This window comes from Dermacentor andersoni, chromosome 4 (genome assembly GCF_023375885.2).
Source record: "Dermacentor andersoni chromosome 4, qqDerAnde1_hic_scaffold, whole genome shotgun sequence".
NCBI classification, from domain to species: Eukaryota; Metazoa; Arthropoda; class Arachnida; order Ixodida; family Ixodidae; genus Dermacentor; species Dermacentor andersoni.
The window spans coordinates 12,686,932-12,713,657 of record NC_092817.1 but is presented as its reverse complement, the minus strand read 5'-3'; the positions used below and the strand labels follow the sequence as shown (position 1 = coordinate 12,713,657).

Sequence of the window (26,726 nt, the reverse complement as noted above, 5' to 3'; positions counted from 1 at the left end):
TATACGGTATTTTGTTTTGACTTTACCCATCGCCGATTCCACGTCTTCATAGAAGCTTTCGACTTCCTGGTCATTATGACTAGATGTAGGGGCGTAGACCTGTACAACCTTCATTTTGTACCTCTTATTAAGTTTCACAACAAGACATGCCACCCTCTCGTTAATGCTATAGAATTCCTGTATGTTACCAGCTATGTTCTTATTAATCGGGAATCCGACTCCTAGTTCTCGTCTCTCTGCTAAGCCCCGGTAGCACAGGACGTGCCCGCTTTTTAGCACTGTATATGCTTCTTTTGGCCTCCTAACTTCACTGAGCCCTATTATATCCCATTTACTGCCCTCTAATTCCTCCAATAGCACTGCTAGACTCGCCTCACTAGATAACGTTCTAGCGTTAAACGTTGCCAGGTTCATATTCCAATGGCGAAATAGTAGGCAAAGAGTGCTATTCGCATTGAAAATTATCACCCTGTATGGGCAAAAAATCCATGCAGTGCTTTTGGAGCGTAACGGCCAAGATAAATAGCTTGAGTGCACTCTATTTGGATGCCCAGCCACTGTATATACATTGGTCCGCAAGTCATGGCGGTGAAGAGATTGTGACGCTAGAGAAAAGAGAGAGAGGCAGATTACGAACGGAAGCCCATAACAATGCGCACAGATAATCTTTATTAATATCGTTTGTTGTACAGTTGGTTCAGTTTTAATAGCAGAACAATGTGAGTGAGCATAGGGCTTAAGAGAAAGTCAACTCCGTCACCGCAGAACCCTTTATTTTCGCAAGTCCATTAATTTCCGCTGATTTAGCGAAGAAAGGCTCTTGACACGCAAGAACTTTATTATCGTATGTTAAAAGGTCGTGGCTAGCGTTTGCTTAGTCAGTTCTACAGACTAGCGCTTAAAGCATGCTTTAAGTGCCCCCTTAACTGAGGAACAATCCTTGCACCGGCCTCTGAAATGAAACGCGTATCACGTGCCATTTTGTTGAACACATGAACTGTTTTAGAACTCGTCAACAAATCACATTCCAGCTGATACCCCTCCAGTACTGCTGCAGTCAGAATATCGACTAGGTATTTATTTTCGCACTGGCGATCCCTATACAGATAAAAGTTGCAGGTACAAAATACAATTCAAAAGACCCCTGCAGGCGTCATTTGTGGTGCTAACTGAAAGCTGCTGATCGGCCCAAGAAGAGAAAAAGATCCCAAGAATTAAGTACAGAAGAACGCACCCGATGAGAAGTTATTGGAGGAAAGTTTCGGGTTGCAAAATTAAAGGGTTCCCGAAGGGTTTCAAATATGGCCTCAAATGAACGGGTGAGCACTCAGGCGTAATGCGAGGGGAATGAAAGTGAAGAAGCACTCAGGTAGAAAACAGGAGAAGAATCACACAAACGCCTTTTCCCGCACTAAGCCCCATGTGATGACATCGCAGACATTGCACACCTTTTCCACGTAAGCAAACCACCCCTTAAAGCGAACGCTCAATATACTTTTGTTTGTTTGCTTACATGTCTAAATACACAGTTCAGCGTACCGACTGATTTAGTCATTTCTTTAGAGCTGCGAATGTTAGAAACTTAAATCTCTGACATTACCGCAACGGTACACTCCTAGATGGCAAATGAAAAAGAGTACAAGATCAAATAAGAACATCAGTCAAGCGCTATTTCAGCTTGACACGAAGGCTTAACTGGAAACAGAGCTGATTCACCGAATGAACCCTCAGGAATGCAGTAGGAAAACGGAAAACACGATACGCTGGCGGTTTTGCCTGTGGAATTTCTTTGTAGACATCTTAGTCGCAAAGTGCGCTTTATAGTTTTACGCGACAAAAGTGAGACAGAAAGAGAGATTAAAACGAAGTTCATCCACAGATATTTCAATCATCACTGTCCCTTTTATTAAACAGCCAGATAATAATACAACAGAGATTGCCTAGAGCAATTAGCGAAAACAGAAACGAAGCAACACGAAAGAGACGAAAAAAACAACAACATAAAGAGCCTGTGTACATAATTCACGCAGAGCGTATACGCGCGTACGAAATAAATGAGTTATCACAAGTGAGCAAAAAAATGTTTTTTTCTGTAAGTTTAGCGTTGTGGTCATTGAACCCATCGACAAGGTTGGGACACAAGCAAGATTTGGGCGTGGCCCTTTCGCATTGGCAGGCCAAGCAACGGTGCAATAGTACGAAGCGTGTCTATCTTTATACTCACTGACACCAGCGGCCGATAACTTCGAGCAGAAAACATGAGAGATGTGTAGGAACCTCGCGTTGTAGGCCATCCTATTTTCCGTCACGAAGTAGGATACGGTATGAGGAGGTACTCACTGCTGGTACCAGGCATAGAGTGTCCTGCAATAATTACTAAAAGCAACTCTGGCGCTACGATCGCTCAGCCACCATAGCAATGTTGTTTGGTACATGGATTTGTCTGATCTTGGTGCTTGTGGCTTCAAGCGTTCTTGCGGCTTTGTTTACTACGCGTTATCTGCCTTCATTGGCCGAACTTTCAAATGGTCACGAACCTTACTAAATGCAGAAGGCCATAAGACTCGGCGAACACGCACAATCACTAGTAATTAGAGCGATTGCGCTTGTTTGTGGCGTAACGGTATCAATACCGAGCTTTTGTGTTAGAGATCCTGTGTCCTAATCCTGCCATCGAACAATTTTATTGTTTATGTAATTATTTATAACGCAGTATACTTTGTTAAAAATGATGGGTTTTCAATGTCACGCAGCCGTTGAAAAGCTAGGAGGAGGAAGCTTAGGCAAATCCGGGTACTTATCGCAATTCTCATGCTGCCTGAACTTGCAGTTCCCGTAGATAGTAGCGCCACAGATCCCTATAGTAAGTATTGTAGGAAACCTTATGGTACCAGGAGGTGTGGGAGGGCCTATTAATGTCACGTGATGGAAATTGGCCGTGAAAAGGTCCTGACGCGTGCATATAGAGGAGAAGAGTGCGCAGCTGTGTTTATGGCGAGGCGAAATGCCAGCATGCGACGTTTAGTGGTTGTCAAGGTCTACAGCATCTTATACCTCAACACCACTCGTTACCAAGACAGTCTGCTCGCCGCTCCAGGCATAATATCCCCGCCCGTCAGACATTTCTCAGTTTATCCGTTCGACATTATCCGGCCGACCGCTTGTGCTGACGTCAACGGTGAGTTTGCTCCTTCTGGACCGAAAGTATAGTGTGGCCTACGCTGAGCTTTCCATGATCGGTGACAACCTAAGAATTCTGTACAAATTCTGTAAGAATTCGACCCACAGAAGTGCACTTAATTATTCTTCAGGGAATCCGCGCTCGATAATATAGTTCCCGAGGGAAGCAGATAGGGAAGCGAGCGTAACTGGCTCGTGCATATGTACAAACTTTCCGAGTTGGATATAACAGTGTATTAGCGACAGTATCCTTAGTTTGTCACCGATTATAGGTATCGCGCATATCGCTGCGAGTATTGAGCACGGCTTCATTTTTATCTTCCTTGCCAAAGTACAGGGCCTAGTTTCTACCATTGGCACTTGCTATATTTAACGTAACAGCCGCTTCTAGTGGTTGAGAACATCGTGGCCAAGTATTGAGTGGCGCGATAAAATAGAACGGACGCATAGAGGCAGTTAGAAGTTGGCTCTACGAATACAGTGAGTCCAAAAAAGACGCGCATGGAGCAAAGACTGGGCCTTTTATACCGGAGGAACGGCTTCAGAAATCTAGGGGAACGGGCGCGCGCAGTGGCCATCAGCCCGTAATAATTAACGTTCATCCGCTTTCTCTTCGCTCACGACTAGCGAAATATCGCAAGTGTGAACACACTACCTTCGGCGTGGGAAGCGTTCAGTGGCCACGCATGAAGTCATACGAAGCTCGCATGATCCGTGTGATGTTTCATCATTCGGAACGGTTTCCCATTTCTTCCTTGTCCTATCGTATTGCAAACTGTGCGACGAAAGAAGGTTATAAATACGCGTCCGGTAGAGAAAAGTCGCGCCGTAGAGCCTTGCTCGGTTGGCGATTATTGACAAACATTTTGTGCACAGAGTACAGGTGTAATGAAAAATAAAACTGTTGTTAATATCTACAGCCGTGGCCTGCATTCTTTTGCGATGGCGCCAACTAGCTAGTGGCGTTTCGTACTTCTGCTCCAGCACTTTTGGCAAACGGTATCACACTTGCAGTTACGATAAAGTGTAGCTTAGTCCTCCGGTCTCTTTCTTACGGACTTTGATTCTGAATGCGAGAGCCGGTGAAAGAGTATTTCCGTGCTCTCAGAGGAAAAATACGATGGAGCGAATCTTAGATATTCAGAGGTATCTCTCCTTTCCCCCTGTTCGTTAACTTTCAGGGCAATCTCCGTTCCTGAACTTCAAGCTCAAAGTCCGGCGACGAGGCCATAGAGAACAACGGGACGCGCACAGCCAGTCGAAAATTGCAGCCCGCGGACAACGCTCGCAGAAGACGTTAACACATTCGAGTTCGTTATACGATACACGAGCACGTCCACAGCTGAGTTGCATGTTGTTGCCACAGCGACAAACAGCGCAGCTTGAATTATGCCAATCATTCCTGTTGCGTAGAAGGTGCTTGCAACGTCCACAGTTTTGATCAAGTTTAATTTTTCACCATCACTTCTAAACTAACTGCCACTACATAACAAATATTCACGCTGAATGATGTACTCAAGAATACGCAGTAGAAGCCATACATCATAAATGTAAAGCAGGGCGTGATTTTCCACTGCAGTGTGAACAGCCCTTTGACGGTATCGTTTGCTATTTCGTAAAACGTGTCACCAGTGAGGCACATCGTGTGTCTGTTGAATAACAACAGACAACAACTGACCGTCTGTCAAGATTTCCCTTCTTCCTCAGAAAAAGTACCAGCAATCGATGGGCACTTTCTTAATTCTAAACAGCAGCTCAAAGGCAATAGGGAAGTTAGAAAGCGTGAAGTTTATAACATGCGCTTCGTAAATGTAGGCGTATGTAGCGCTTTCGCTTGACTGACCCTGATCTAGTTTTCGCGAGTTGGACATCTTCCTTTCGGACTGCACTACGATTGTAGAGACAGCGCGGGCGCAAAATCCACCCTAGGCGGTTGTAAGTTGAAGAACGCGAAAACGTGTCCACGTATTTCCATTCGTCATGGCTTTTAGTGGGATGTATATAGTATGCATATCGACTACGACGCATGTCACGCAAAGAGGGTTGAATACATGGGGAGATTACAGTGATATATTACGCAAGATTTGATTCCAAAAAGCAAGAAAAATACCGCAGATCGAAAGGAGTAACAATGCTCGCTCGATGTAATTGTGCCTCAGTTGATTGAAACTGGATCAAAACGAACGCGGTAGTATGTGGGCATGAAGATTTACTCTACATATATCGTATACATAAGAAAGACTGGCACCCCGAACACTTCACGCACATTTGCCTCTAAGAGAACGAAGCGCAAGACAAAATTTCTTTGGCAGAGATATTAAAATGTGAGAGGAGAATATCAGATCCAGTGCAGTCTTTAAATAGTTTTCTCAGGATCATCCTGACCAAACTACGAAAAAGATATGCTCATTAACGGTACAGCGAAATGGAGCACGAGCGATTTGCTCCGAGCCACAGCGTGAGACTAAAACAAGCAAAATATATACAGCTGACGGCATAGTGGTACGAGTTTATAGATGTAGCTTGGAGGGCAGAGAGAAAATAAATCTCGGAAGTCTGTCAGATTTCTATGAGGAGAGCGTAGTAAAAAGGGTTAAAAGAGGTGGCATACGGCTCCCCGAGGTGCTGCTTTCTGTGCAACGGGCGTTCCTTGAGGGCTCCGGGAGTAATGTGGAAGGAAGACACTAACTTGGTCACGAAGGCGCATTTGATCAGCAGCGGTTGTAGTGTGGAGGAAATGTGCGGTCTGGAGACATTCGAGTGTTTCCCACATAAGCTGGCTATTTATTTTTCGTCTGTGCGTGGCCTACACATATTCGTCAAATTGTTGTCTGTATGGCAACGCCTTGCACTGTACGCAAGGATCAAATGAGGTGTGATACTCGATGTTTTTATTCGGGATTGAACGGTGAATAGATTGGACACTCATGAGAGGGAGTTATGCACAGTAACTTTCCAAGCCTATGCTTGCAGGACCATCAGTCATGAAGTCGCAGATGGCAATCTATTTAATTTTGAAACTTGAGAAAACTACCGAAAAAATTGATACCCAGATACGACGGAAGGAAGATACACCACAACGCTAGAACAGCACATGACATATATTTGAAAAAACGGATCAACCCTCGAACATCAAACTGCCGACGCATGCGCAGTGCTCTTGGCAAGGTACAAAATTCTTTAAATTTATGGCAACATTTTGCCTTATCTGTTTCTACTTCCTTATCTTTAAAGCTCAGCCTCTTAGAAAAGCTATCTATCGCTCAGAGAGACAGAATAAACACTGATGCATTTTCCTTCCTCTTGTATACTGATATAAAACGCCTCAAGTATTTCTCTTTCGGTTTTCGTCCTGCGCCTGCCAAGAATCTTCACTTTGTGAAAAAGGGGTGCCAAGTCACACTGACGAAAGTGAGGACAGTAAACCCCAGGTAACCAGCTCCTTGAGAGTTTGTCAACGCACAATGCTCGCACACCCGGTCATTGACGCGTCGGCCTGTTTGGACAATATAGACCTTACTACACTTCAACGGCATCATGCGTCGCGCACTTAAAGTATTTGTTGACATGCTTGAATTTTCAGGCTTCTTTCTTTTCATTGCGCGTGCACAATTCTGACAGCTTACAAGGAGCGGAATTGTGCACCAGTCGTCCATCGACTTTCTTGATGTGTTATCGGTCTACACTGATATTGCTATCTCTCTGTCCGATAAAGAGAGAGCTTTTCTAAAAGGCTGAACATTAAAGATAAGGAAGTAGAAAGTAGAAATAGATAAGGCAAAATAGTGTGCTTACTGAGTTAAAGAATTGTGTACCTTGCTAAGAGCATTGAGCATGCGTCGGCGGTTTGATGTTCGAGGGTTGAAGCGTTCTTTATCAAATGTATGTCAGTTTCTAAACCAGCGTTGTGTTGTATCTTCTTTCCGTTGTGTTTGCGTCTCAGTTTATTCGCTGGCTTTCTAAAGTTCCAGTATGAACGAACTGGCCCAGCATGCAGCCCTTCTACAATACATTTCATCTTGCCTGAATCAGCATCAGACAGAAAAGGAGAAAACTGCGTCACGTGGCCGAATTCCAATGATCTCTCCCGGTGGGGGCAACTCGGACCTTCCAACGAGCCATTTGTTAAGATTGCCAGCGGAAAACAGCGCACCAGGCTTTGGATCACATCGGAAGTTGTTTCGGATGGGGGATTCGGGAAGCAGCGTGCGAAACTTACGACGAGTACGCGCTTGGTTATTGAAGTGTCAGGGTCACTGTCGACTCAATACCGCTGTTGTCTGGAGTGCTTTAAGAGCCAATATGGTGTGGATTTCGTCGCTAACGTGAGCTCTTTCTATGGCAACAAACAAATCTGGCACAGTAATAATAAATTCGAATAAGGGGGGAAGGGCGGAAAAGGGGGAAGCTGCGAGCACATTTTTATGTAGAAGGCGCTAAAACAGCGCAAAAGAGACATGATTCCCACGTCTCCACTTCCTGACCATGACAATGGAAGCAAGAACATAAGACCTACTCGCCGTGGCGGTGTAGTGACTCTGGTGTTGCGCTGCTAAGCCCGAGGTTACGGGATCCCATCCCGGCCGCGGCGGTCGCATTTTGATGGGGGCGAAATGCAAAAACAACGATGCATCGGGCACACGTTAACTAAAGAAACATAGGTGGTCAAAATTAATCCCGAGACCCCACTACGGCGGGCTTCATAATGATATTGCCGTGTTGGCACGTAAAACCCCAGAATCTCTTTTTAAGAACACGCGACTTGTCGAAGAGCGACGCCAATTCGTAACGATCAGACAAAAACGCGAACGGGCTCCCGCATCGACCATTGGAAAACCAATTCTGCGCAACCGGAAGCAGAAAGGGAGAAAAAATTGCCCTGGATCGACCAGTGTAATTCGCCTCCTGCGTGCATCGAAAGTTCGGGTGCAGTTCAAAACAAATTTGAATAGAGTGCGCATGGTCGTGACGCATGCGAGGCCACTGTGCCGACGTAGTTCCTATCTTGCAAGGAGACATCAGTGCTTGTGTTGTCCGACTTCCTTTCTTAGAGTGCCTGCCTGTAAACGTTACCACCAGTCTGTCATGGTCGTTTCTGGTATCACAGTTTACGGGATACCGAAATATTTGATGCAGATGCGCGTTCCAGTTAGAGTTTACTGGGCCGTTCTACCGCAGTGCTGGTGGCGCCATTTTGTGGCGCTTATGTCAACCAGAGCGCGCATAATCAGTCTTGCGACGACCATGTTCTGTCTGTCTACTAGTGCAAAGACATTGGCAGCAACAATCATCACCACGTAGTATATGTTTTTCTCTCTCTCTTTTCAGCGAAAACAATGAATTCATGCAAAAGCGTTTCTGAGGCGTTGTGGTTGAAGAAAGCACCACAAGTTGGCGACACCAGCGCTGCTGCTGTCGGTGACGTCTTCGCGTTCCGGCATTCTGCTTCGTAGCGCTCTGTTTACAACCAAAACAGCGGAGCGAGCATGTCGAAGGCATCGCTAATAAAAAGGTGCGATTGCTTAGCCGGCCTGACGCGCTGGCTTGATTGAACTCCACTTTTGCACTAAAGCAAAGATTGAGAGGAGAGAGAAATCAAGTTATTGAGGGTAAGTTAACAGCTTTCTCCCTCCTGGAGGAGGGAGAAGGCTAAGGAGATGCAGGCTGTCTTTGATTATATCGAAGCGACCTTATTTCTTTGTTCACTAAGGCTCTGGAACTTATTTGCACGAAAACATTCCCTCGTCTCGTTAAAATGGCCGACATTGTTAGCTGCTATACGGGTGCGACCACGAGGAAGCCGTCAAGCACTTTCTCTGCCCTCACTACAGCGTGCGGAGACGGTAGCTCGCGACTGTATGACCGGCCGCTTTTCGATTACGAGTAGACAAAGCTGTTGTTCCTACTCCTATTGACGTCACAACGTCAATGCAACATTTGGACATTCTTCGGTAAGTGTTGTGCGGTGTCATCAGCTTCGCAGTTATTCTTCCCACTTGCGTGCCCCACGCCATTGTCTACTGTTAAGCTTTGAACAACTACGATCTCATGACTTAAAGAGCGGTGGCGCCATCTGCCGCTAAAAAGGCGAAGCGCTTACCAGGAAACGTCGGTAAAAGTGCATGGCTTAGTATGCTGCTGCAAAGTTATAGGAATCATTGCCGCAGGTTGCTGGGCATTTTGACTGATTAAATATAATGTCCACATAATCTGTGCTCGCAGCCTCTTTCACCGAAGACGCAACGCTGTTCGTAAGCAAAAGAAGCTTTAACTGGTCGCATTGAGAAGCTAAAAATGCCTCTGGATATCCGAATAGACGTTCTACATGTTCTACCGCTAAATCAGAATATAATTAGAGCCATCATGCTTGGTTTTATTGCTGCATACAAAGCGCGCAGTACAAATAATATAACAAATCGGTGCATGGAATCCGTTAGTCTGCCACAAAATATGCATTAGCGGAAAGAAACTCCACGGTGGCCGTGGTGAACTGCCAAAGGTCACAGTCGGGGAAACAGTCAAAGTCTATGGCACGGGGTGTCACCTGCAGCTTGACGCACTTTCCTGAAATCTACAATCCTGCATCAGCATTGGTGTGTAAGGAAATAATACGCATCCTGACGATAATTAGAAGCGGTCAGGTGTTAGCATATTGCACATGAGGGACATGCGGTTAATTCCGGACGAAACTGGCAAATAATGTTCGCAAAAACGTCGATATCGTACGAAACGAGTCAACAGCTGCCTCTTTCTTTGCACTAACGAGCCAACAGCTTAGGCGGAAGCAGCATTTATATCTGTATTCATAAGCAATTCTTAACTCGATATACCTGCACTTTCTCTTCACTACAATGGCACACACCGATCGTCTAGGAAACCACGTACGTTTCACCGTACATTTCTCTTGTTAGCAAAACGTCTGTTCAAGCTCTTACCACCGCAACTTGTTAATGCTATATGATGTCGTATAAAAGCACGAACTGCCGAATGTCCACAGAAATCTTCGAACTAGGCTAAATGGTTCGCGGCACAAGACGAAAAATTCTAGGCTCAGAACAACTGGTTGGGGCAAGCTTACAGTGGCGAAGAATTTTAAAAAAGTCAATCTGCGATATTCCCTGTTTTGCATGACGTTTCTGTCTGCAAGAGCTACCGAAATCTGTAGTAGCCCGTGGCTGTCGTGCGGTAAGAACATTGTGCGCGATCGGCTTATATGATTTGAGAGCTGGCACCATTGGAAGCGCGAATGCATCGGACAGGAGGATCATTGAAAAGCTCACGAATGTCGTCTCTATACTGGCATCGCCGTTTTGGGGGACACGTCTGGTGGTCTCCCTAAGGACTATGCATATGTAAGGCAAAGTTAGGTCGAGTGCTGCCCACTGGTACGTGTACAAAGATCGCTTTCGTCCTCCAAAGATTTGAACATTACAGATGGTAACGAAATAACAGTAGGGGGACGGTATAGAGTACGAATTACATACTATGAAAAAAAAAGTATTAAGCATCCAGAAGCGAAAAAGGCCTTAGAACGCCCTCAACTATATATCACTAAAAGCGTATTGATTGTGTATATTAAGTGTAGAAAGAGTGAAAAAAGGGAGCTGATAAAAGAGCGGTGGTAAACTTTCTCGCGATTCTACTACCGACGCCCGCGATGTAGTACGGCACTTGGGAATGAAGATTCGCAAAGGTTTTTATCAAGTAGGGGAGAGTAAAGGATCATGGCGACAGTGACGATCTTAATGCAGTGTTAGCACCGGGACAGCCTTCACAATGCTGACGTCTCTCTGTCGAGCCATCGCCCAGTTGACCAACACGCCTTCTGTCCCGAGGGGGAAAAAAGAAGAGGGCTAGAGCCTTTGTTAAAAAACATTATGCGAATTGAAAGGTATTGCGAGCTGTATACCACTCGGATTGTCGCCTATTGCGAAAGTACAGCTCGAAAAAGTTAGACAGGCTAGGCGCGTAAGTACGCTGGAAGCTGTCATCGCCGTCATAATCAGACAAGGCTTATCGACAACCACCGTAACTGGACGTACATATATAAACAGTGCACGACAAGTTTCGTGAAGCCCAACGCGACATCCCTTCTGCGCTGCCACCGTCACTCTCTCGTGAAAAGAAAGCAACAAGTGTTTTCGACTGACGTGGCACTTATCGGAGCAGCGCATAGTTGCCGTGTGATCGACGCTACACGCAGTCGCCGACGCACCTTAGGCACGCGCAGAAACTGACGCAAACAGCAAGACATGTAACCGTTTGCCGCCCGAGTAGCCAATGTAGACATGTCCTGCAAGGCACCTTTGAAGCGGTTACAATCAAGCCGTGACTTTAGTTAACCGCCATAGCCACAGCCAGAGCCCCCAATCCCGTATACAAAACCACTCTTCACTCCAAAAGGTGCGATCGTCGGGTAGTCTTTCTCTGTGCTCACTTTTGGGGATAGCAGCGCTTGAGAGCCACAACAGCATCACACCGGCCGTCGTCACCCTTTCGTGGTTCGCCCACGCACATGGCGATGCATGGCGGCGGAAGCAACGAACGCGGGTGGCCGTCTCCAATCAAGAAACTCGGACACACGCCAACAGTACCAGGCTCCGTCTGTGGTTCGTCGAATGCCCGAAAGCTAAAGGGGGCGCCTTTAACCGTAAGACAAGCGCATTCTCGAGGCGCACTCTAGTTCTGCACACGCGCATAAAATATGTCCGTCCACCACCCCCACATAGCATCCTGGACAGAGCTAGAGCAAGGCCCGAATCATGTAGCACACTTGTCCGATGCCTTCCAAACGAAAGACCTGACCGGCCCTCTGGAAGCCCATCTTCTCGTAGACGGGCTCGGCCGAGCAGCGGGCCACGCACCACACGCAGGCGGCCCGCTTGTCGGTGGCGTGTTGGATGCACGTCGAGATGAGGCGAGAGCCAACTCCGCGGCCCCTCAGCGGGAGATCGACGGCTAGACCCCGGATACGCCACGAGCTGGCTTCCGAGGCCAGCTGGATGGCCCTCTCGACGCTTGGCAGCGGGGGGCGCACGGGGCGCTCCGCCGACACCTTCGCAGACGCGCCGGTTCCCGTCTTCGAGCCGGTCGGCGCGACGCTCGGACCGTATTCCTCGCGGCAGGCCCCGTTCATGTCGTGAACGGTGGCAGGCTGCGTGTCTGCTGTCGGATCAGCCACCGCTGGCGCCGTCTCTTTGTGCCGTTCGTAGGGCGCGATCACAGAAAGCGCTGAAATCTGGTCGCATATCAACTCGTTCGATTCGCTTCCCGGTTGCTGGTCGCCTAATTTTCCGGCAGGCTCGACGTCCAAATCTGCAGCTGTCGTTGACAATCCATCGGTTGGGACGTCAGCCGCAACGCCGGCAGATGGTGGCGCGCAGTTATGCGGCTCGGCGGCCATCCGCTGTGCTTCGGGAAAGACGAGTGACTCGTGGAAGGCGGACACGACGCCGACCAAACGGCCGTCGACGTAGGCTCCGAAGTGTGCGGTGGTCGGCAGCTCGTCTCCGCGGTAGTCGACGCGCACCAGGTCGGGTCGGAGCACACTCTGTCGGAGCGGGAGCGTGTCGGAGGCGACGATTTCTCGGATCTGGCATGGCAGCGGCGCCTCCACCATTGGTCCGCGCCGCTGGGAGCCCGCCCTGCAGCGAAGAGTAACCACGTTTGCATTTTGCGATGTCGGAATGTTTCACAAGTTTACGAAGTCCGCCACAGTGAACCACAAGAACGAAAAAAGGAGTGGTTAAACTTTATATAGCTAGCGAACCCTACCCGAATTATTCTTCCTGCATGGCTTGATTTAACTATGACACCACTTCCGAGATATTAATTCCCAAAGTGTGTGACAAAACGAATTTGCATTCTAGTTATTTTCGGCCCGAAATGGATAAAAATGTGTTTTTTTCAAAAGAGTTTTATGTTAGGGGACGCAAACCCCACCCAACAGTTGGGGGAAGCAAGCCACCGTGCGTACAAAGGAACCCAAAGCGAGCACAAAAGAGCGCCAAGGGCCCACAACGGAGTCCCCTAAAGCTTGGGTGGGGTTTGCGTCCCCTGACCTAAAGAGTATGTGGAAAACCGTGCACTTAACGTCCAATTTGACAGCGCCTGCCGCGAAACTGGTTGCATCTAAGAATTCTTACCAAGTGGGTGTTGCTTGAGAACTTACCAGCTAGAATCTGTGAACTGCAAGACGTACGTGTCAGAATGCAATTAGTTAAAACATAATTAGTGACAGTGTTCTTCATTGTTCAATTATGCATTTCAATTTATTGTTCAATGTCCGCCTCTTCCATTGATTCAATTCCATTCAAGCATTAGAGTTGTACTATATCAGCCACAGGCAGATTTTAAATGTTCTGTCAAAAACACCCGATATATTATGCCATTAATTTGGTGAACAGGGGCCAAATTTACAAAGGTTTTCGTTTTTAAGTGCTATTGGCACTGACTTGTTGCCTTCGGTAATAATTTGTTCTGTATTACAACTGACTGGCATCTGCTCTCATAAATTAACCGCTTTAGCTTAAGAAATGTTGGTTATGAGAGCCCAAGTAAAGAGGCTGGGAATGCTTGTTCCCAGGCAATCAAAGAAAGTCAGGAAGGCTACTCGCTTTAGCATGTTGTAGCCTCCTTATAGAAATGTATTTCCTATTATAAAATCTTCTGTTTATTTTACATTCTATATAGAGTCTGTTGATTGCAAATTAATATTTCTCGCTAGCACAGCACCAGGATCATCTCCGGTTGCACGAATCTGGGTCCAACAGTTATGAAATATAGGCAACACTTGAGTTTGGACGGGCTATAGATTTTCTGTGGAGCCTTCTTGAAGCATCTCTTCCTTATACCATCATCACCATTCATCAGCCCTTTCTCTCTCCGTCCCTTTTCCCCAGTGTAGAGTAGCAGGCCAGAGCAAGTTATAGCTCAGGCCGACCTCTCTGCCTTTCTGTAAATAAATTTCTCTCTCTCTCTCCTCTTGAAGCCCACCTTGCCTTGTGATAACATCGTAATTTTGGTAATAAGCTGACCCGCTGTGGTTGCTTAGTGGCTATGGTGTTGGGCTGCTAAGCACGAGATCGCGGGATCGAATCCCGGCCATGGCGGCCGCATTTCGATGGGGGCGAAATGCGAAAACACCCGTGTACTTAGATTTAGGTGCACGTTAAAGAACCCCAGGTGGTCGAAATTTCCGGAGTCCCCCACTACGGCGTGCCTCATAATCAGGAAGTGGTTTTGGCACGTAAATCCCCATAATTTAATTTTTTTTTTGTAATAAGCTACATGAGCGCTGTAGGATAAAGGGCATTAAGACGTGTATATTTCCTCTGATACAAGGAGGATAGTATAGATTTCCCAGAATTTTCCCGGAATGGTTGTTTGGAGATAGTGTATAAGTTGACAGAAAGTGCAACGACACAAGTCTATCGATATCTATAGACAGTCTACGAACTTTAAAGAAAGACAAACAAACAGGCTTAAATGCGTCGGGTGATGTGTCTGCAAAGGTGGTTGAGAATGATAGGACAGAAAATGAAAATGTACAAAGTATGCTGAAACACCTGATAACTACGATGCGTTCACTTCTCTGCGGACTACAGACGCCGGTTGCTAAGACCGCGCTACATGTTCTAGATGCTTTGGAACCGCTCCTCGCGGCTCTACAATAAGGCATCATGGCGCTCTCTTTTGAAAACCAGTTACGAAGATCTGCAATAATGCAGTGGAATGCCAGAGGCCTACAAGGCCGCCTCGCAGACTTTCGGCAATGGATGTTCAAATACCAGTTTCCCGTGGCTGTAATATGTGAACCAAACATGACGTCTTTACTACGCGTATCTGTATATGTGCCACTGTGGTCAAGGAATGACCACAATTTAAGCAACGTGCTCACTTTTGTTCGTCGGAATTTAACGTGCCTTCGTAAAGACATTCCTGCGCATGCTTCCAACGAGTACGTTTGCATAACGCTGAAGTACAAGCGGCGCACACTCTCAGTAATTGACGGGTATATACCCCCAACCTCAAGCATAGACTGTTCATATTTGCTATCCTTGGCATATTTGCTATCCTTGGAGACTTGGCTGACTTCATGCTTAGTCAAGGCTTGATGGTGATCAATGATGGCTCGCCAACATACCTTCGAGGCTCTTACTACAGCAGTTGTCTTGACATTGCGTTTGTTTCAAAAAAACCTGCTGTCTGCTACACGATGGTGTACTGATCTCGACACTCATGGAAGTGACCATCTACCAACATATGTTCAGTTGAAATGGTTACATCCCCCAGCCCCGCACACTGTGCGTTCTATCGATTGGCCAACATTTCGAGAATCTGTGACCACCACATGTCAAGCCATCCAAGCACCATCCGATATTGAAGATGTCATCACGGCCACTTTACGTGACACAACAAAACACCTCAGCGCACCCTCACCTAGATCATCTATTGATGACCAGTACGAGCGACTTCGCGCGATACGGCGTCGAGCAGAACGGAAATACAGAAGGACCAAATCACCATTAGACGTCACTGCATCACGCCGGGCTCAGCGTCATGTCCTGCGCCACCTTGACAAGCTTGACAAACAACGCTGGAGATCATTCTGTGGCTCTCTGGATCCGAGAAAACCTCTATCTAGAATTTGGAAAATTGTACGAAGCCTTCGCTCGCCTCCACAACAGCTTCACCGGTTCAGCGCTGTGGCCATACGGCAAGGCCGGCGTGAAGTTGAGGTCGCCGATGACTTCTGCAAATTACTCGTGAGCTCCTCGAACGATATACCAACCCATTCACGACTGACTTTCCCGTCATCTAGTGATCACCGTCTGGACGCGCCTTTTACTATGCACGAGCTCGACGCTGCGATATCTTCTTCCCGCCGGTCAACTTGTCCAGGACCAGACGGAATTACATACTCCGCGATTTGTCATCTTGGAGTAGAAGCTCGAGACAGTCTCCTGGCGCTCTACAACTCTACGTGGGACACAGCAACTGTGCCTAATCACTGGAAGTGCAGTCGTCTTGTGGCTTTGCTAAAACCTGGGAAATGCCCACATGATCTCTCACATTGTCGGCCAATAGCCTTGGCAAGCTGTGTCGGTAAAGTGATGGAGCGGATGGTACTGAGCAGACTGGAATGGCTACTTGAGAAAAGTGGTGGACTTCCTGATTTCATCAATGGATTCAGAAGAGGCCGATCATCCATTGACGGTGTGATCGACCTAGTATCTACTGTTCAACAGGAAAAGAGACACCGTCGTCTGGTATGCGCAATATTTCTGGATATCAAAAGTGCCTACGACAACGTCTTCCACTATTCGATTCTTCGGGCGCTTGAGGATATTGGTGTTGGTGGCCGGATGTATGCATGGCTGCAGAGTTACCTCAGTGGCCGCACCATTTTCATGTCCACTTCGGATGGCGAGACTGATAGACATGACGTTCGCAGGGGTGTTCCGCAGGGTGGTGTCCTTAGCCCAATATTGTTCGATATCATACTGGTGGGCCTTGCAGACGAGCTACCTGAAACAGCGCGTATCAGTACGTACGCGGATGATATCTGTATTTGGTCATCTGGGGTCACACGTCCACAAGTGCGTGAAAGGCTCCAACGTTCGGCTATCATAACGGCGAAGTACTTGCGCCGTAGAGGCCTGCAACTCTCAACAACTAAGTGTGCAGTCATGGCATTCACGCGCAAATCAATGTCACATTATCCAATCGTTGTCGACGGAACGGCGCTCCCTTTAGTCACCCACCAGAGATATCTTGGCGTGATAATAGACCGCAGTCTTTCTTGGACCAAACATGTTACTGCGCTTAGGGCTAAACTGACCAACTTCATACACGTTCTTCGTGTAATATCAGGACTGAGATGGGGCCCCTCTGAGCGAAGTTTGCTCCAAGTGTACCAGGCACTTTTTGTGGGCTACATACGCTACAGCATGCCTGTGTTATCTAACATGGGGTCATCTTGTATACGCACGCTGGAGAGCCTTCAGACACAAGCACTACGGATATGTCTTGGCTTGCCACGCTGCACGTCAACTAAGGGCACAATAGCGGAAGCACGGGCTTGTCCTATCGACATATACAGGTCTTGTGAACCTGTGCGAACCTATCTTCGCCTGCTAACCAGACACTCACACCATCCACTGTCAACACTTCCAAGCACCAACCTTGACTGTGCTTTTTCTAAAGCTATTGCATGTCACGCAAGCATTGTACCTGCAAGATTCCAGGCCACCGACATCCCCGCGGCACCTCCATGGACATTGCCAAGACCACTAGTGAGGCTTCAGATACCCGGAATTAGGACGAAATCTCACGTTTGCTCCATTGGCTTGAAGCAGCTCACCCTGTCCCATATATTTAGATTATATAGTGGGACTGTACAAGTATATACCGATGGTTCGGTCACGCCATATGCCACAACGGCCGCATTTGTCATCCCACAACTTGGAATTACTCAACGATTTCGATTAGACCACAAATTGACATCTACGGCTGCGGAACTTGCGGGAATACGGGAGGCTGTCCGTTTTATGAGAACGCAGACACCCCATAAATGGACGATATTGTGCGATGCCAAATCAGCGCTACAGGCGCTAAAATACTTTTTGAAGAAAGGACCATACCATCTGCTCGTGCTGGAAATCGTCGAACTTTATCACAGTGCCGAGTTAAGTGGCCACGTGATCACCTTTCAATGGGTGCCTAGCCATTGTGGTGTTTTTGGTAATGAACTCGCTGACAGTGAGGCAAGATCGGCCTCCTCTTCCTCTGATGAAATACGGATTGCCTACTCGCGACCTGACACCAACTCCATGATCAAGGCACTCATGCAGGACCTTACAAAGGCTTACAGAGCCCACTCTGATAACATTCACAGACGTCTACATACGATTGACCCAGACGGTAAATTCTGTTTGCCCCCGAAGCTTACACGGAGTAAAACATCATTGCTACACAGGCTTCGGCTCGGCGTTGCTTTCACCCGTCGCTACGCACACCTCATCGGCCAATCGAACAGCCCTGATTGTGTACACTGCCAGATGCCCGAAACACTGCAACACGTACTTTGCGACTGCCCAGCATATATGCTGGAGCGAAGGACACTAGACAGTTTCCTAGCCAGCGTTGGCAGACAACTACTGTCGGAGGAAGCTATCCTCGGCCCATGGCCTGACACTGCAATTTCAATGCGTGCAACAAAAGTATTGTTGAAGTTCCTGCAGGACACCAAGCTCGACGAGCGGCTCTAGCGAGGCAACTGTCTCATGTACATAAGCACTCACCACTTCTCTTATCATCATCATCCATCCCAATACTTTCACTCCCCTTCCCTCTTCCCCAGTGCAGAGTAGCAGACCAGAGCGCACTAGCTCAGGTCGACCTCTCTGTCTTTCCTATCAATAAATTCTATTCATTCATTCATTAAAGAAAGACTACTTGCCCTTTAGGTTTTCTATAGTCTAGTTCTTTTATTTACTTATTTTTTTGCGATGGGGGGGGACGAAAGTTTGGGCTACTTAAGTCAATTGAAAACCTGAGGTACGTATAAGCCATCATTAAACCGCTGTTGGCAAATGAAGCTCGAGGGACACGCGCACTACGTCCGGCGGTCATTATAATCCCAGTGAACGTTCACTCGGCACCCAAGACAACGTGAACAGGTTAAGGCTACTTTACGATGCACTTGAAATGCGAACGCGCTGTTGCCCCGCGTTCTTTCTGATCCTGTGTTCTCACTGCAATCATCTTCGAGTTGTGGCGTGCCGCTATAGCCGCCATCAGTGCAGCGCCGATCGAACAACGTGCGAGGCAGCGTCTGCCAGTGTACACATGCGGCATTCAAGGAATGCCCAAAACGGGTCTGTCCTACGGAGAACGAGTCTTATATGGAAGCCGGGGTGGAGGCGACTATGGACAGTTTACAGTGCTGTACAACGCGCGCAGTGAGAACTTCTACACACACACACGATCAGAAAGAACGCGGGGCAACAGCGCGTTTGCATTTCAAGTGCAGCGTATAGCAGTGGTATGCCTGCTGTACTTTCTTTGGTTCTCTGGTTCTTTCTTTGTTTGATATATCTTTAAAACCTTATTTATTTCGTGGTCATGAATGAAGCACCTTCATTACAAACGGGATGGCGCTTCGTCCTAAGACGGATGAATCAAGGAAACGGATCTCGTACGACGATGGATGCCAGCTTCACGATATCTGCGCATGTTGAATACGACTGTCGTCGGGGTCGTTCCTCGATATTTTTTTTTTGCAATAAATCATTCGTTTTCCCTCTCGTTCCCTCCCATTCTCCTCACCTTTTCCTTCCGGCACATTCTATCACTTCCGTCCCTAATTCTTGCTTTGTTTTTTTTTCGATTCCTTTGACTGACACATCGATGGTTTCTCCTTTCGATATCCAAGTGGCTTTACTACATATTAAAAAATTATGGGGTTTAACGTGCCAAAACCGCTTTCTGATTATGAGGCACGCCGTAGTGGAGGACTCCGGAAATTTCGACCACCTGGGGTTCTTGAACGTGCACCTAAATCTAAGTACCACGAGTTTTTTCGCATTTCGCCCCCATCGAAATGCGGCCGCCGCGGCCGGGATTCGATCCCGCGACCTCGTGCCCAGCAGCCCAACACCATAGCCACTGAGTACATATTAGTGATGTGCTGCAAAGCCAGACCTTTTCACTGTTATTTTTTGAACACATCGCAATCACTGATTAGTGCGGCCATTACGACGTCAAGCGTCAGAGGCAAGCGTTATAGAGCACGTGCAACACAGTGCAGTGATCGAGAGAAGAAAAAGTTGTTTCTGCTATCTGAGGGCTACGTCTTAAGCGTCAGCATTAGGAGCGTCACAGTAACAGGAAGAAGTGTGCGCGTGAAGTGTGGGAAGCCGCTGACCTCGTAGAGGTAAAGAGGGGATGGGAGAGCTTGAGTACACATACCTTCAGAGAGTATGGCGTACGTTGTTATTGCACAGTATATTTCTGACGATATGTGTTGACACGTTTGGTTTATCTTTCTCCGGTGACCGCTTTTTCACTGGCTAACAAACGCTAAACGTTATTGCTCAGAGCTGGACACGCCTGCATGTATCGGAAATTTCTGGAATGCTATGGATGGTTCTATCCGTTGTCTATTGTGACCAAACATTGTGTAATCTGGTTATATGCGCGACGCGAATCGTGTAGTAGTTTCTGGAAACCACGCGGGCAGCAGCGATTACACTAGAACCTTTGACGAGTGATGTATAAAAGCCGACGCACTTGACTCGCTGATCAGACTTCGAGGATCCTCGACTGTGTTCACCGCAATCGTTATCCTTTGAGTATTCTTTTGTGGGCACAGATTCGCTTCGAGCTGCCAGTATAGCGTGGTAATTTCGCGTGTATTTGCGGGCTTCTTTCACGCTCGGAAAAGCACTTATGTAGCACGTATTAAGCAATAGAAAGCTGTATCGGGAGTTTTTCATGTCGCTCTAAAATTTTCTCGTTGATACTTTTCATCTACTTATAATATTTTAGAAATTGATTAATTAAATAAGACTAATTGTGTACTTAGGCGGAATGCAAAAGATAATCTCAGTAACTGCAAGCCACGGCAAACAACATTACCATGGTTCTGTGTAGCTATGTGGCATTTTCATGTGTGTGTATATATACACGAAAAGGTGCAACGTAAGGCTAACGCATTTCTCTTGCATTTACCGCTAAATCGACACTAAGTTTCTTAAATTCCCATTGCAACTTGATATTTAAAAGTACGATAATCAAAAGGTCGCTACAGTGACGCCTTATATGTTATACTACCCAGTTACACGCTTTTTTTAGCCCACCGTGGTTGCTCAGCGGCTTTGGTGTTGCGCTTAAGCACGAGGTCGCGGGATCAAATCTCGGCAACGGTGGCCGCGTTTCGATGGGGCCCAAATGCAAAAACACCCGTGTACTTAGATTCAGGTTCAAGCTAAAGAACCCAGGTGGTCCATATTATTCCGGATTACCTCACTACGGCGTGCCTCAATCAGATCGTGATTTTGGCACGTGAAACCCAATTATTTAGTTTTAAGACGCTTTCTGTAAACACATTCTTCAGTTTTGTGAACGCGTCTAAGATTACAGAAAACGTCACATACAATGCCCTCACGCGTTCCACGGGTAGAAGTCAGTTTTTTACCCCGCCGCACAACATGACAGAACAGCTCCTTCCGCAGAGAACGACTTTCTTTTAACTCGCGCAATGTGTACTGCGTTGCAAACATGGCAGATTAAGTTAACGCAGCATATACAGGTGCGCTGTCCTCTGCGGTTAGTTGCGTCCGTTCGAGACGTTTATGCCGGAGGCTCGAATTGATTTGTGCGGTTTTACGTGTCAAAACGCCGATTTGGTTATGAGGCGCACCGTAGTGGGGGACACCGGATTAATTTTGACCGCCAGGGAATCTTCAACGTGCCTTCAAAGCACGGGGCATGGGCGCTTTTGCACTTAGCCTCCATCGAAGCGCGGCCGCCGCGGCCAGGATTTGATCCCGCGACCTCCTGCTGAGCAGCGCAACACCACAGCCACCGCGGCGCGTTGCCACACGTTCAGCAAGACATCTCCCACGACGTGCAGATATGCGAGCAAGCCGGAAACAACATGCACACAAGCCGAGCCTGGTCGCTTTTTCGGGTGCTTCTTGGGCAACCCAGGAGAAAGAACCACCTGGAGGCAATCCAACTGAGGGAGGAAATCGGAGCGCACGATCTCGCAGAACAAATAGCCAACCATTTCTTCCCTTCGGCCACCTTACAGAAAGATCAGCGACAACTACCATCCACACAAGATTGCGGCGAGGTACCTGCAGACCAGCCATTTGCAATTGGGGAGCTTAAAGCAGCCATCAATGCAAGCAAACACACGACACCTGGAGCGGACGGCATCACAAACAAGATGCTACGCAATGTGCCAGACACACGACTGGAACAGCTCCTGGCTATCATAAACCAAGCTTGGGAAAGCGGTGACATACCAGAAACCTGGAAAATGGCTACTGTGATCCCAATACCAAAGCCCAATAAGACCCCAAGCGCCATTGGCCACCTGCGCCCCATTTCTTTAACATCATGTCCGGGAAAGATTATGGAACGAATGGCCCTAACACGACTCCTATGGCAGCAGGAATGTTGCACTTCTGTCGATCCTCGAGTCATTGGTTTTCGAAAGCACATGTGCACACAGGATGCGATGCTTGCTATACAAGAAATATACAGAGCACAGAGCAGCAGCCAACTCAGAGCCGTAGTGGGGTTGGATATCAAAGGAGCATTTGATAACGTTACCCATCAAGCGGTACTCGAAGGACTGCAAACCATGCAACCAGGTCAAAAGCTTTACAACTACGTAAAAGGGTTTCTTACAAACCGCACAGTTACCGTGAAGGTAAACGAAGAAGAGTCCGAAAAAAGGTACCTGACAAGAGGTGTACCCCAAAGGTCGATTATTTCACCCACACTATTCTCGCTAGCATTAAGCAAGCTGCCAACTCTCTTGAGGCGTGTAGAAGACCTTCACTTTACAATTTATGCGGACGACATTACGCTCTGGGCCAGCAGAGGATCTCCAGCTGAAATTCAAGAGACACTGCAAACAGGTATTAATGTCACGGCGCTATACCTTCAAGAAAGGGGCCTCGCCCTGTCCAGTGCCAAGAGCGAGCACATAGTGGTAACCAACCAAAGAGAACCGCAGGCAGAAGAGGAACGAAAACTAATAACACTACAAGTGAACCAAGATATTGTCCCAAGAAAAACGCATATCAAGGTCCTGGGCTTTTGGCTACAGGACAATGGTAAGGCGGACGTTTGGGTGCGGCAAACAATTCGGCAGCTCCATGAAGTCAAGAGGCTACTTACAAGAACAACACAAAGGGTGAGAGGTATCGAAGAGCACCAACTCAGAAGACTCACCATGGCCCTGGCTATACCTCGAATAATGTACCAATATCCGTACTTACAAGTCACCAAAACACAAAAAGGCAAACTTGAAACCATGCTTCGGCAGATAACGAGAGTTATTCTAGGCACCCCTGCATATTCACGATCCAACCGAGTTGATGAGACGGCAGTGCTGCCTAAACTGGATGAGCTGAAACAACTCCACCAAGAGGCACAATTTAATCGCCTGAAGCTATCTAGACAGGGACGGGCATTTATGCGTGATCTAGGCTACGATGTCCCACAATGCCCAGACAGGGAACAACAATATCCCCCGTGGGACACGCTAGACCATATTACCGTCGACCCAATACCTCGAAATATGGGGGCAGACACACAACCAGAAAGACGACAAAGTCGAGCACTACACCTCAAGGACGACACCGAAGACTGGATCCTATCACAGACGCCTCTCCAAATAATCGAGGCTTCTGCACAGGGGTGGCAACCGACTCTACACCTTTATCATGGGGCCTACACTGCAATGTTACGTCACAACATCAAGCGGAACTTACAGCTGTCGTGGAAGCCGCGACCATGCCAAATCCACACGAACGAAATCGGCTCATTCGAACAGATAGCCAGGCTGCATGCAGGGCACTCGCAGGCAGAAACGTTTCCGCGGCACTACACTCAGCAATAACAACGCACCTCAACGCACAGCCTAACATTAGAGTGCGGATTCAGTGGATTCCGAGTCATACAGGGATCAGAGGGAACGAAGTGGCACATGCCACATCCCGCGCAAATCTCCCGGGCCCTCCTCTGTGGTGGCCGGACCCACTGAGTCTGAATGAGCAATATGCCTTCGCGCGGGCGGAAAGGCGCGAAAAACTTGACGATTTACTAAACAAATCCATGAAGTATCCACAAGCGGATACACACATGAATCGAAGAGAGGCGGTACTATGGAGGCGTGCACAGACGCACTCTCTCTGGTCCCCACACTTCCAACACTACATACAAGGTTTGCCTGGTAAACCTGCTTGCATGGCATGTGGCGGCTTCCCGGATAATGCTCACATTCTGTGGGACTGTCCGGGGAGCCGTCTCGCTATTCAGGCTAGCCTTGCCAAACTCTCACCCAACCGTAGACCTACGACACTTCAGGAGTGGCTGGCGGACTCCTCCTCCGACTACGTACGTGCCATGATCGAGCTCATCACGACGCTCGGCTTGGCAGACAACTAGAACAAAGCGGGCGAACCCGGACCGGGGTTCTTGAATAAAGTTTGTTCTAATAAAAGTTCATTGTCTGTCTGTCTCTCTCTCTCCCACGACGCCGTCGGCCCAGACGCCGCCTATAAAGTCTTCCGCCGCTCTCGCAGACAGAACGTGGCGGCTCTGTGACGCTGGAGACACGGCCGCCAGCATTCACCGGCAAGTTGCTTTGAAGCCCGTTCTGCCTTTACTGCATCACCGGGAGTCCTGACTGTGTGTAATATATTATTATACGTACATTTGTCATTTGTGCAAAGAAACTGATAACTCCTACTACAGCCACTACTATTACTACTATAATAATAATAATAATAATAATAATAATAATAATAATAATTATTATTATTATTATTATTATTATTATTATTACCAACTACTAATAATAATAAGAGAAAGAAGGAGGAGGATGAAACACTGAGGAAGCACATTCCAGCGACAAGAGCGGTGGCTCTCACTCTTTTGCAACGGACTGTACCCTCTATGAAGCTATTTAGTGGCGAGTCTCTCAAAGAGCCGGCGCATAAAGAAAACGGAATGGGGAAGGGAAGCAACGTCTTTAGAAAGGAAGGCCGGAGAAGCCCCAGCCACGCGCCTACTTCTTACGCAGCGGATGGAAGGAGTGGGGAAATGGGGAAGGCTTCAGGCGTTCGCTCGGCGGGCCGCCCGGCGTGTTTTTTTAATGACCCTGCTTTCGCTCTCTAATGGCTCTCTAACGGTCAATCGCACCAGCTTCATTTCCAGTTGATGGTTCGTCTTGCTCCTTAATAAATCAAAGCGCTACAGCCCGTGACAGCACGGTTGCGTGCGTTATGTAAGGCGCCTCGCAGGGTATATGCCATACAACAGCACCGGGCGCAACAAGCGAAGGAGAAAGTAAATGGCTCGCTGCGAGGCAAGACCGCACGATCTACGAGTTCGGCAGCCTCACGTACTGCACGGCGAGCAGTGCCTGAGGTACACATATGCTTCGCAACGCATGACATTTTTCTTTTTCTCCTAACTTCTACGCCACATTAGCTCTAAAACGGAGCTGACTAACTCTTACTCTGTAAGGAACGGCGTGGCATGCAACTACTATGTGGCAAAAAAAAAGGTCCTGAGGTAGAAGCGAACTTGTTAGCGAGGTAAGATAGGTTGTTGAGCACCCACGGCCAAAATAAGGTTCGTTATTTTGGAAGTACCGCAGAGTTGGTCGAGAAGAGTTGGAAGTATATAGCGGAGCCATTTGGTGAAAGTGAGAGCTTTTTTATCGCCGGTTTTCGTGGCAAGAAGACATTCCCAACCTAAGGATGTTGATTTTTTTTTTTTGTAAGCTCGATGAAGTGTAGAAACATTTGGCAAAAACAACTTTGCCAAAAACAAGAACACGGACTTTTTGTTACTTACGGGAAGGAGACAACGACTGGTGTGATTTCCGATGTGGGCCTTGAAATCAAGTATGCGGACCTCAGGAGTCTTGAGTTCATCGGTGCGCGCATTCTTGAAATTCGCCGCTTGGGGAACTCCCGGTGCATCAAGTTAATATTTGCTTCTTCGACATTAGCTGCGTCTGTCAAAGTGGGGTACGCGATAGACCATGTCCGACCATTCGTTCCGAGGCCTCTTCACTACCGAAAGTGTCTCGATATAAGCCACGTTAGCGCTGTGTGCAACAATGAAGAAATCTGCCAGCGTTGCGGCGGAAAAAATGCAACGCCTACTGTGATGCGTCTGCATTCAAATGTCCGAACTGTCCTGGAAATCACGTCGAAGGTTTGCCCGAATCTGCGAAAAGTTTGTATTCTCCGAACAATATATCAAGAGACGAATGTTCCCGTAGAGAGGCTGCTCAGTCTGTTCACCAAGACAAACAACGCTCGCGAAAGAAACTCCACCCAGCCACATCTGAGGAACTGCAAAGCGGGGCGCAGACGCCACGATCACATGTGCCTTTGTCTGCATCGGAGATAGTAAACACACCTACGGGGAATTCAAGGACAGTGAGAGCACACGGCGAATATTCGTCACCACCGGCTGATACAGACACGGAATGGCCTTTGCTGCCATCTAGACCCACGGCCTCGACACCTTGCCGTAGCGGTCCTCTGCACCAAGAATGATTGAGCCAATAAAGTTGGCGACGCTACAGGCAATCAAGGAGATGGATATAATGAGAACTAACGTGTTAAGAAAAATGCTGAAACATCTGGTAGAACCAGTGCGCGTGGTTCTCTGTGGTCTCCAGCCTCTGGCCGCTAAAAGTGCCTTGCAGGTTCTCGCCGTACTGAAGCCACTTATCGCAGCTCTTTAAGTTATGCGAAGTTTTTTCTTGGCGCTTGTGCTGC

The 26,726-nt window shown here is 47.7% G+C and overlaps 1 protein-coding gene across 5 annotated transcripts in view; it reads right to left on the bottom strand.

Annotated features, from left to right (window-relative positions):
• Positions 1 to 26,726, bottom strand: part of v (Tryptophan 2,3-dioxygenase vermilion) — a 308,315-nt gene that overhangs the window by 223,927 nt on the left and 57,662 nt on the right. Inside the window, exon 2 of one of the 5 annotated variants that reach the window (XM_055073401.2) lies at positions 649 to 12,824. The exons of the other annotated variants lie outside the window; for them this stretch is intronic. Coding sequence (XP_054929376.2) covers positions 11,924 to 12,824 — 901 coding nt within the window. The 3' untranslated portion in view covers positions 649 to 11,923. Of the gene's footprint in view, positions 1 to 648; positions 12,825 to 26,726 lie in introns of those variants that run through there. 5 annotated transcript variants of the gene reach the window in all.